The sequence below is a fragment of the Doryrhamphus excisus genome, linkage group LG17 (genome assembly GCF_037039965.1).
Source record: "Doryrhamphus excisus strain RoL-2023G ecotype Guam linkage group LG17, RoL_Dexc_Guam_v1.1, whole genome shotgun sequence".
Taxonomy (NCBI): Eukaryota; Metazoa; Chordata; class Actinopteri; order Syngnathiformes; family Syngnathidae; genus Doryrhamphus; species Doryrhamphus excisus.
In genome coordinates, this window is record NC_136373.1 from 13,673,502 (window position 1) to 13,685,346 (window position 11,845).

Sequence of the window (11,845 nt, forward strand, 5' to 3'; positions counted from 1 at the left end):
CTCGTGTTTAAATTTGACCAAATTGAGGCGGAACTGTTGAGCGTTTCTGTTTCATGACGACTACATTTAGTGGACGCAAGTTGCGTTTGATATGTATAAACGTGGAATATTAAACGGGTGGGAATTTCGATTACAACGCCATTGCTAGAAAACGGTCGACGCCGTATGTCACGACAAACGCCATATAAATAGCTAGCTAACATTACAATTGTTTGAGTTGACGGAACAACCGTAGTGTTTTTTCATTATATTCATAAAGGCAGGCAACGTTATGAGCATATTTATGTTTGGCAAGACAATGTTTATCGTTTTGAAAATATTTTGGAGACAGTGAAAGTTGTCTTTATTTTGCTATTCTTGTTCGGCGGAACCGAGGTGGCTTTAGCTAGCTTGCTGACAACCGAAGTGGACCGCAGTGTATATATATTATATATATATATTGTATATATATTGCTAAACAATTCGCAAATATGTCAGAATCTGGCCACAGTCAACCTGGAATGTATGGACCAGGGCGCCGGAGAAGACGACGCCGTGGTGACCGGGAACTTGGACCTCCAGGCCAGAATCTATCCGGTCCTAGTCGTGACCGCGAATACCAACCGAAGGAACGAAGGGTACGATTGCAAATCAAGCTATTACTAATGCATCATCTTTGCTGCTTTTTTAACTGTATTATTTACTTTTGTTTTGGAGGACGGGAGTGAGGACCCACTAGGTCTTCTCATTCAGAAGACCCCCATCATTCTGGCGAAGCCCCCAGGGGAGAGGGTAATAATATATTCATCCATTCACGACGCTATATGGTCTTTTCTATTGGACTTTTTCTATTTTTCTTTAGTGGAAGAAGGAGCAAAAGGGCTCTTTAGCTCTAGGTTGCAGACCCCTGTGTCAACCACTAGTACACTGTGCAGCTGACCTGATTTCATACCTGTCATGTCACAAATTTGTTGTATTTATTGTTGCATTTTGAAGGCCAAGCCATCACAGAGTACACCCGGCAGCGGAGCTCCGGTTCTTGAGAAGCCAATCATGTTAATGAAAGCTCGGGATGACGGAGTCAAACCGGCAACTCCTCCAGAAGCGACACCTCAGCCTTCAGGGCCTGGGCCTTCTAAAGCGGAGCGGGAAGGCCAGCGACCCACGCAGCCTGTTTACCAGATTCAAAACCGAGGAATGAGTGCTTCTGCATCGAGTAGCGCCGTGGATCGTGGGTCATTGTTGATTTTGCACATTTTGTTACGATAATAGAACAAAATTAAATATTAATTTCTTGTTTTGATTGCAGCCTTGGTTGGCCAGTCTAAACTCCTCCCACCAGAGAAGATGAAGCACAGCATCAGACTGGTGGATGAACAAATGAACTGGTGTGACAGCGCCATGGAAGTAAGTGCAGCGGATTGTTTTGTCAGGATATTTAATTTCTGGCATACACAGTCAATATTTTACTTTTTTTGCAGTACCTGCGGGATCAAACAGATATGCTTGTGGTGGGAGTCATTGGTCTGCAGGGAACTGGGAAATCAACAGTCATGTCACTGCTATCAGCCAACACCCCTGAAGAAGACCAAAGGTATATTTGTAGATGTTTTTATTTAAGAAACACAGGGACGGTGTATATTAATAATAATATACAATATTATAGTCGCTCTGTTTATATGTGCCTTGCGATTGGCTGGCCACCAGTCCAGGGTGTGCCACGCCTCTTGTCGGAAGTCAGCTGGGATAGGCTCCAGCAAACTTGTGGCTAATTTCCATCTTTAGTCCCTGAGGGCAGTTTGGTATTAAGTACACTAGCAATTAGGGGTGTGTATTGGCAAGAATCTGGCGATACGATACGTATCACGATACTAGGCTCACAATACGATATATCACAATACTGTTAACAAGGCGATATTGTTTTTGTTTTTGATATTGATTATTTCCTGGAAAAAACTGAATTACACCAGCAATATGTACTTACTAAACACACTTTTATTCCATTAGAACAGTATGTTATGCTGTATCACAAACTTAAAGTGTAGCATTTGGATAAATAAAGCTTTAACATCCAGCTTTAAATTTACACAAAAATCCATGAAAAATAAATTAATTAAATTATGTCTCAAGATCCAGCTCAAATGTTGACATTCTATTAGCTGTGAAAAAATGCAGAGTATACAGTCCCTGACTTATCCACCATCAGAATAGTATTTTTGTGGAATAAAGTAACATCAGTAAAAAGTCCTTTTTAGGATGCTTGAAATAACCATTATTTAACAAAATAGTGATATCAATTTGAAAAACAAAATACCTGCAAAATCACAGTACTACTTTTGTAGTATACAAAAGGACCTTTGCATCGCTTGCTATCGGCAGGTCCTCATGGTGTCTCGCAGATTTGTCGTGTTTCCCGAATACTTTATTCGGGAAACACGACACATTTTCCAAACGGCATGTGTTTTGTCAATTTCTGCACACCCTACTTTGTGTAGAAATCCAAAATGTGTCCACACTTCAGCCTTTGTACGCCGCAGGGCACTGAAATGCTATGGCTTTTTAACGTAGTCCTAGCATAGAAGTGTTTCAAATGTAGTTCCTCCCTGAGATCATATTTCTCCTCTCTTGTAGAGAAGTATTGGATGACATTTTTAGCTAATTACTTTGACAGGAGACGTATTAAACATACATGTTTGGGAATACACACATCCACAGGAGTTATGTATTCAGAGTCCAGACCCAAGAGATGAAGGAACGCGGTGGAAACCAGAGCACAGGGATCAACTTCTTCATCACTCAGGAGAGGGTCATCTTCTTGGACACGCAGGTATGAATACTATTTGGCATGTCTTTTTAATTATTGTGGTTCTTATCCTCTTATGGGTGTGTCTTCATAGCCAATGCTCAGCCCCTCCATTCTGGACCACCTTATCAACAACGACCGCAAGTTGCCCCCGGAATACAACCTCCCTTATACTTATGTGGAGATGCAGGTCAGCTTGTCATACATAACACGGCCACCAAATTTAAAATGAGCTGTCCTGTTTTAACGCTTCCTTTTTTTAACCTCGCCGCAGTCTCTTCAGATAGCCGCTTTCCTGTTTACAGTGTGCCATGTGGTCATTGTGGTCCAAGACTGGTTCACCGATATAAACCTTTACAGGTGGGTGCTTGTTTATATGAGAGACGGTGAGCGGCGACAAATAAGCGGAGACAATAACCCAAAACCTCCCACAGGAATGTTGGGCATTTCTCTTTTGTAGCGTGAGAGGATATTTGTCTCCTGCGCTTTCATAAGCTCAAAAATGCTCCCACCGTTGGTCGAAAAGGACGACACACGTGGGCAAATCCAGGCTTGTTGAGAACAACTTCTTGCAAAGAACCCATCTAACCTGTGCTATTAATTGTTTAGCGTGGCTGCTATGCTCTAACTGTCGTATAGTATGTCGCAAGACACCCGTCCGTCACCTTGGACTACTTATGGTAGAAAACAACCATGCAACCAACTTGGTGTAGGCAAGACTCAATTATCCTGATACTCAATTATGTTGCCGCTTGACAGATATTTAGACAGTAATGGTTGTGTTCTGCGGCTGCACGGCGAGGAGACCCGAGTTCAATTCCACCCTCGGCCATCTATGTGTGGGGTTTGCATTCTCCAAGTACTCCGGTTTCCTCCCACATTCCAAAAACGCTAGGTTGAAATGTTAGGTTAATTAGCGACTCCAAATTGTCCATAGGTATGAATGTGAGTGTGAATGGTTGTTTGTTTTTATGTGCCCTGTGATTGGCTGGCGTCCAGTCAACCAGGTTAAATTCTTTCCGTTTGAGCAAATAAACCGAATGCAATTGGAATATTTCAGTCCATGTATACGTGACTATTGTTGCTTGATTGCAAAATATCGCAAGGAGGCTGTCGGAGAAGCAAACATACTCTGCTGAACTACCCAGCATGCTTTGCGGGTATTTGGAAACAACAGGTTTTAACTTACATTTTATGTTTAGCACTTAGTTGTCATTTGTCACCTACGTAGTAGTAGTAGTAGTAGATTTATATGATGTGTTTTTGTTTAGATGCACTGTAAGTTATGTTCTGTTGACCTAATTGATGATGACCCAAACACAACAGTTAGTGGTGTACCCCGCCTCTCGCCTGAAGACAGCTGGGATAGGCTCCAGCACCCCTGCGACCCTCGTGAGGAAAAGCGGTAGAAAATGAATGAATGAATGAAAAACAGAATGGGCTGCATGGTGGAAAGTGGTTAGCGCACAGACTTCACAGCTAGGAGACCAGAGTTCAATTCCACCCTCGGCCATCTCTGTGTGGAGTTTGCATGTTCTCCCCGTGCATGCGTGGGTTTTCTCCGGGTACTCCGGTTTCCTCCCACATTCCAAAAACATGCTAGGTTAATTAGCGACTCCAAATTGTCCATAGGTATGAATGTGAGTGTGAATGGTTGTTTGTCTATATGTGCCCTGTGATTGGCTGGCCACCAGCCTCTGGCCCCAAGACAGCTGGGATAGGCTCCAGCAACCCAAGCGACCCTCGTGAGGAAATAGTGGTAGAAAATGAATGAATGTTGTGTTTTGGATGTTTTTCGTGTTCGAAATAAAGGAAAAAAAAAACAAAAAAATCTAGAATACTACATTAATTGAAATAACTGTGTTATTGTTATTATTGTGTTTGTTTTTGGAGGGTAGGTTTCTTCAGACGGCTGAGATGCTTAAACCTTCCACTCCATCTGCAAGCCATGACAGCACAGGTTCTTCCAGCAATGATGACGGCGCAGAGTACTACCCACACATAGGTGTGACTTTTGAACCCACTTCCACAGTTCATAAACGAGCTTTAATCAATGTGAATAAAGCCTCTATGCTCTCCTGCACCCAGTGTTCCTTCAGAATAAAAGCAGGCGGGAGGACTTCTGTCCAAGGAATCTGAAGGATATGCACATGGTGGTGGACAAATTAATGGCTCATTCTCATCTCAAATACAAAGGTTCAAACACTTGTCTTTCATTGCTTTGTGTTTAGGAAGGTATAACTGTAGATACAAGGGACTACTTATGACAAAATGTCTCCAGGTTCGTTGTCCATGCTGGACTGCAATGTGTTTCCCGGTCTGGGCCAGAACTATCTGACAACAGAAGTCAACATGTTCCTGCTTCCCATGCAGGACGGCGACGGCGATGATGGTCTCACCAAAGCAGGTGAGATTCAACTCAACTGACAAAGCCGTGGTATTTCCTGCAGGTTATGAACTGTTTTCTTTCAGGGTCCACCATGACGTATCCGCTGTTCTCCTTGCTCCCGGGGTACAAAGGCCACCCTACCTTCTCTACTATGGTGTCCAAGCTGCGCAGCCAAATACTAGCCATGCCGCGCTGTCAGCTGTCACACACCATCCTTACTGAGAAGAACTGGTGTGTAAACATCCATTTTGTTTCATGTCCTACCCGTATCGGATCACTTTTGATCCTGTTATTGATTCCACTTCTTTATGCATATGGGGTATAGTTTTATCCAAAATGTAGCAGCCAAGTGTGTTCAAAGTGCACAGGAAACTTGTGCATGACATCACACTTAACTACATTGTCTGTTTACTGCCACAATGGAACGGAATGGCCTTTATTGTCATTATACAAGATGTGCAACGAGATTGGAGAGCTTCTCCTTTCAGTGCAGTAGTCAAGTTTAAAAAAAGTATATAAAAGTAGAGTAAAAAAAGACAATTTAACAAGATATATACAAGATATCCAAAATATACACATAGTATTGCACAGGAGCATATGCAGGAGCAGACATATTGCAGATATATTAATTTTAGTGCAATGATAAAAAGGCAACTCAGGTAGCAGAAGGACAAACTAACAATAATCCCACGCAGGGAGACGCACACACCTGAACTAAATAGACACTCAAATTAGGGACAGGTGTGGGTGACTATGACAACGGAAGCAGACGAGGCAAAACAGGAAGTCAAAGACAAAATAAGAGTGTGAAAAAAGGAAACCAAAACCCAGACCGGAAACTCAAACCCAAACTGTCACTTAGGAACCCACACAGGGAGTGACAAAAAATTAATCCTTTATTTATTTATTAGCTGTTGACTTTGTGTTTCTACAGGTTTCACTATGCGGCTCGAATCTGGGATGGCGTCAAAAAATCCTCCGCTCTCTCCGAATACAGCCGCTTGCTCTGCTAGCATTGTAGCTTTCCTGCTTGTCCGGCAGTGAAACACTTCCAAATGAAAGGAAATACGGCTGTGGAAAAACCCAAGCAGAGGTGGCAGCCATCGGTGAAAGAAAAAGCCACCTTAGGGATTTTGGCAGGGAACGTGAAACGTTTGGTGATGCCTGGCAGCCGTCCTCCTGGAAATTACAGTAAAGTTCTCAGGGGGGGGGCTGTACTTCATGCACGTCAACGATGGGAGACGAGAGTGAAGCGGTTGTGTGGGCATGTTTAAACATGATGGGATCACGTTAGTAGGACCCGTGTGACCCATGTCATGTCATGAGAAATACTTCAATACAGTATATGTACTTAGCATTGGCTATTGTACACTGTAGTCAGTGTAGTATTTTCCACAGGACTTCAATCTATGGCATCGGCATCATTGCCTAACTTTCATAATTATCCATGACACTCATTTGCATGTTTTAGGAATGTTTTTCATCAAGCGTTAAGACAGGGGTGTCCAAAGTTTGTCTCGTGGGCCATTTATGTCCCATTACAAAATAAATCTTAAAAAAAACAAATAGTACAAATAGAAAAAAAGCTGGGACTTTACAAATAAACATGGGTCGGTTTAAAAAAATGTTAAAATGGCCCACTCATCATTTGATTTTTGGTTGGAAAAATCCCTGCATTATGATTCCGCACTTTGTTCTGCGGTTTTTGAACACACCACAGTACAGTTTTGAGAGACATGTTCAAGCTACCGAACACATACATCTATAGCTTTGCCTCACCACCGGTTAAAACAACAGAAATAGAAACAAGCTCACAGAGCGCTTCAGTGCACACGCCGCCATCTTGTGTAGCACAATTTGGTTTATAGGCATATATAGGTACTTTACAGCCGCACAGTAGGGCAATTCAATGCCTTATTGCGTCCAGAATTTCAGAAACCATCAGTAAAAAAACATCAAAAGTCGCTAACGAACAAGGTTGTGCTACACAAGATGGCGGACTCACGGTGATAAAAACATACGGCTTATGAGTATTCTACATAATGTTAAAACAGAATAGTCTACAAAACTGATATACATTTCTAGTTCCCTTTTTTATTTTTAATATCTCAAAGTATCTAATAACTAATAGCTAATAAATACAGTGACCATGTGGCTAAGTTGGCTACTATAAAGGAATAGATGGCAAACACTGATTATGCCACTTCCCATTCTATAATGTTCAATACCATAGTAGCATACTGTTTAAACACACCTTTTGTGTGTTTGTAACGGGGTCCACAAATATAAAGTGAATGTCATGCATGACACAACAACATTTGTCGGTGGGATACCTTATGGTGCTCTACAATCATGCAATTATTAAATTTGCTGAAATTGCATAAATGTCTGATTTTGAGGCTTTTTCATACATTGCATGAAGGTGTAGGGGGTGCAAAAGACTTTTTTCTTTTTACGTCTGCAAGATTGAAGGAGTGGTCTATGGATGAAACACACTCCTCCCTGGATGAGTACTTAAAGGTGAAACTGGGAAAAATCTGTAGCTTCCCATTGAGAGAGAGACAATGCATCACCTCCTGCTAATCTTTGGGATTTTTCACCTCCCTAAAGGCAAGTTATTTTTGTAATTTGTAATTTTATTTAAAAAAAATAATGGTATTTTTTGTGCAAGTAGTACCCTATTAATATTTAAGACTGTACTTTTCCCCCCAGTTGCTACCCTAGAGTGTTATGAGTGTGCCGCTGGAAGCTCAGGCTCCTGCATTGACACGACAAAAGAGTGCCCCCCACTGGCGGATCAGTGTGGTACACTCAGACTAATCGTATACGGTGGTATGTTATCAACTTGTACGTAAAGTAACTATTATGTATACTAACACTAACCCTTTACATTTTGTGGTAGGCGACGCAGTGATTGCAGACGTCAATGGCAAAAGCTGCACTTTTTCCGATCACTGTGCAGACGTCTCGGTCAATTTCGGCACCACCAGAACTATCTTCACCAACAAGTGTTGCAATACGGACCTGTGCAACAGTCTACCCGCACCCGGTAACACATTTTTGTTTCTTACGGAAAGGTTGTTACTGTTATTCTGGCGCAGAAAACCCTGTTCTTGAACTTGGAAACTTCCGTTACAATTGTTTACATTTGTAGCCATCTTTTTTTTTCCTGATACTTCCTGTTTCCACAGTTTTAACTCGAACAATGAAACTATGGCGCCCCCTTGCGGGCCATATGAAACAGTGTGTTTACAGCCTGAGACGTATCACGTGGGAATGTTTTAAACATAACGTCACAGTTTATAAATCCTAAACATTACAATTACCTCCAAGTGAAATATGTTTTAATAAATTATCTAAAAATTGGATCAACATAGCAGATTATTTTCAAATTTAGATAAATTATTTTATATTTTTTGTACATTTCTGAATAAAGCTGGAAAAGTCACAAATTTACATTTTATTCTCTAATTTTTTAGGTAAATTTGCCACTTTATTCTCATAAATGTTTATTCTATAACTATCACATTTTCTGTCCTTTTTTGGCCTTAATAAAATATGTATAAAATACTTCAAGTCATAAATTTAAGAATTTATGATCAAAATGTCAGATTATTTCTTTTTATGTGGCCCTAATACTAATACAGTTACCTCCAAGTGGAATATGTTTTAAGAAATTATCTAAAAATTGGATCAACACAGCAGATTATTTTTCAAATTTAGTCAAATTATTTTATAATTTTTTTATATTTTTGTAAATTTCAGAATAAAGTTGGAAAAGTCACAAATGTACATTTTATTCTTAAATTTTGGGGGTAAATTTGCCACTTTATTCTCATAAATGTTTATTCTTGTAATTATATTACTTTTTTCTGGAAATATTACATTTTTTGTCATTGTGGCCTAAATAAAATATGTATAAAATACTTCAAGTCATAAATTTTAAGAATTTATTCTCAAAATGTTTTTGTGGCCCTAATACTAATACAGTTACCTCCAAGTGAAATATGTTTTAAGAAATTATCTAAAAATTGGATCAACATAGCAAATTATTTTTCAAATTTAGTTAAATTATTTTATAATTTTTTTATATTTTTGTAAATTTCTGAATAAAGTTGGGAAAGTCACACATGTACATTTTATTCTCAAATTTTGGGGGTAAATTTGCCACTTTATTCTTGTAAATGTTTATTCTTGTAATTATATGACTTTTTTTTCTGGAAATAACGATTTTTTTTTTCATTGTGGCCTTAATAAAATATGTTAAAAAAATACTTCAAGTCATAAATTTAAATCAGATTGTTTGGGTTTATGTGGTGCTAATAATCTGTTGTAGGAATTGTAATATAAAATAAAAAAAAAATTTCATGCAATCAAACAAAAAATGGATTTGAAATTGAAAAATAATTTGTAAACCAAAATAATACATTTGAAGAATAAGTTTTTTTTTTTTTTTAATATTTTTACCAGTCAAAAAACTACATTTTGGTTATTTCCTGTTTTGGTTTGCATTTCTACAGCATTGAAAATGGCTTCCTGTCCTTTGCTGTACAGCTACACAACCCCACACGGGTCGCTTATGGGGGGCCTCAGTGGTGGACTGCTCGTACTTTATGAGCAGGTGTGCAGCTCCCCTGCAAGTCCCCTGTGTGACATATCCCTGGGTTTGCACCGCTGTACGGCTAATGGAACATCATTCCCATCTCCATCTTGATTGTGTCCTCCAGATACGAGCAAGTCCAGGCCCAATGGTAACAAATGCTTCAGCTGTAAAGGGCTGCAGTGCACCGCCTCTCTAGACTGTCAAGGCAATGAGCACTACTGCGTCACAGCGACTGGTAAGTGACCTACAAAGCTCACTTGCACTCTTCAAAAAAACCCAAAAAAAACCCCACACACGTCACCTTCTTTCTCAGTGGACGTGAAGGGCCAAAGGAGAACCATGAGGGGCTGTGCCTCCAAGCAAATGTGCTCTAATACCCAACAAGTGGCAGCACTCATAGGAGCCCAAGTCACCTGCTGTGAGGGAGACTACTGTAACCGTGGTAACACACAGGGATGCGCTGGGCTCCTCATACTGGCAGCACCGCTGCTCTCCTTGGCCATGTTAGCTTAACCGCAGCCACTTTTAGTAGGCATCACACTCAATGGACAGCATCAACTGTTTACCTTACACTTTTTTGGCTAAGTTTCCCTCTTTTGTTTGTATTATAGCGTATTTCAGCTTTATTCTCTTCTGTTCTTATTTAAGGCGGCAATGAAGTTATTTCATGAATTGCATTAAACGTTATGGTGTAATTAACGTGTACGCAATGTTATGATGGCGGATGGAATCACAGTGGAGCGTCCACTCACACTCACTCCCGCTCTTTTCTGACTTCATTCTGACCTGAACACGTCAACAGCTGTGGAAGCCCGTTTCCACCACTGAAAAAAAATCATAATTAGTAGATGAAAAGTTAAAATAATCAGATAAAAAGTCATAATTATGACGTGAAAAGTCAGAATTATCAGATAAAAAGTCAGAATTATCAGATAAAAAGTCAAAATAATCAGATAAAAAGTCATAATTATGACATAAAAAGTCATAATTCTCATAATTATGACATAAAAAGTCATAATTATGACATAAAGTCAACTACGAGATAAAAAGTCCAAATTATGAGATAATGTCAAAATTATGAGATAAAAAGTCCAAATTATGAAATAAAAAAAAAAGTCAAAATTATAAGCTAAAAAGTTGAAATTATGAGCTAAAAAGTTTTGAGAAAATTATGAGATAAAAAATGATGAGATAAAAAGTCAACTATGAGATACAGTCAAAATTATGAGCTAAAATGTTTTGAGAAAATTGAGATAAAAAATTATGAGATAAAGTCAGCTATGAGATACAGTCAAAATTACGAGATAAAAAGTCACAATTATGAGCTAAAACGTTTTGAGAAATTTATGAGATAAAAAAATTATAAGATAAAAAGTCAACTATGAGATACAGTCAAAATTATGAGTCAAAGTTATGAGATACAGTCAACATAATGAAAAAGTCAAAATTATGAAATAAAAGTCATGAGAAAGTCAAAATTATAAGCTAAAAAGTTGAAATTAGGAGCTAAAAAGTTTTGAGAAAATTATGAGATAAAAAATGATGAGATAAAAAGTCAACTATGAGATACAGTCAAAATTATGAGCTAAAATGTTTTGAGAAAATTGAGATAAAAAATTATGAGATAAAGTCAGCTATGAGATACAGTCAAAATTACGAGATAAAAAGTCAAAATTATGAGCTAAAACGTTTTGAGAAATTTATGAGATAAAAAAAATTATAAGATAAAAAGTCAACTATGAGATACAGTCAAAATTATGAGTCAAAGTTATGAGATACAGTCAACATAATGAAAAAGTCAAAATTATGAAATAAAAGTCATGAGATAAAGTCAAAATTATAAGCTAAAAAGTTGAAATTATGAGCTAAAAAGTTTTGAGAAAATTATGAGATAAAAAATGATGAGATAAAAAGTCAACTATGAGATACAGTCAAAATTATGAGCTAAAATGTTTTGAGAAAATTGAGATAAAAAATTATGAGATAAAGTCAGCTATGAGATACAGTCAAAATTACGAGATAAAAAGTCAAAATTATGAGCTAAAACGTTTTGAGAAATTTATGAGATAAA

General features: G+C 38.5%; 2 protein-coding genes across 2 annotated transcripts; both read left to right on the forward strand.

Moving 5' to 3' along the window:
• The first annotated feature begins 146 nt into the window (after positions 1–146).
• On the forward strand, positions 147–6,271 carry smg9 (SMG9 nonsense mediated mRNA decay factor). Its single transcript, XM_058084973.2, has 13 exons — positions 147–617; positions 697–771; positions 976–1,210; positions 1,289–1,386; positions 1,461–1,573; positions 2,695–2,806; positions 2,877–2,972; positions 3,057–3,142; positions 4,681–4,787; positions 4,871–4,978; positions 5,064–5,189; positions 5,255–5,402; positions 6,106–6,271. Exons 1-13 carry the CDS (start codon positions 471–473, stop codon positions 6,182–6,184), a joined length of 1,530 nt encoding a protein of 509 aa, XP_057940956.2. The 5' UTR covers positions 147–470; the 3' UTR covers positions 6,185–6,271.
• A 1,425-nt stretch (positions 6,272–7,696) lies between these two features.
• LOC131137263 (urokinase plasminogen activator surface receptor-like) lies at positions 7,697–10,379 on the forward strand. The gene is made up of 4 exons (XM_058084985.2): positions 7,697–7,781; positions 8,074–8,220; positions 9,899–10,009; positions 10,088–10,379. The coding sequence occupies exons 1-4, from the start codon at positions 7,736–7,738 to the stop codon at positions 10,285–10,287; spliced, it is 504 nt and encodes a 167-aa protein (XP_057940968.2). The 5' UTR covers positions 7,697–7,735; the 3' UTR covers positions 10,288–10,379.
• Positions 10,380–11,845: the final 1,466 nt, after the last annotated feature.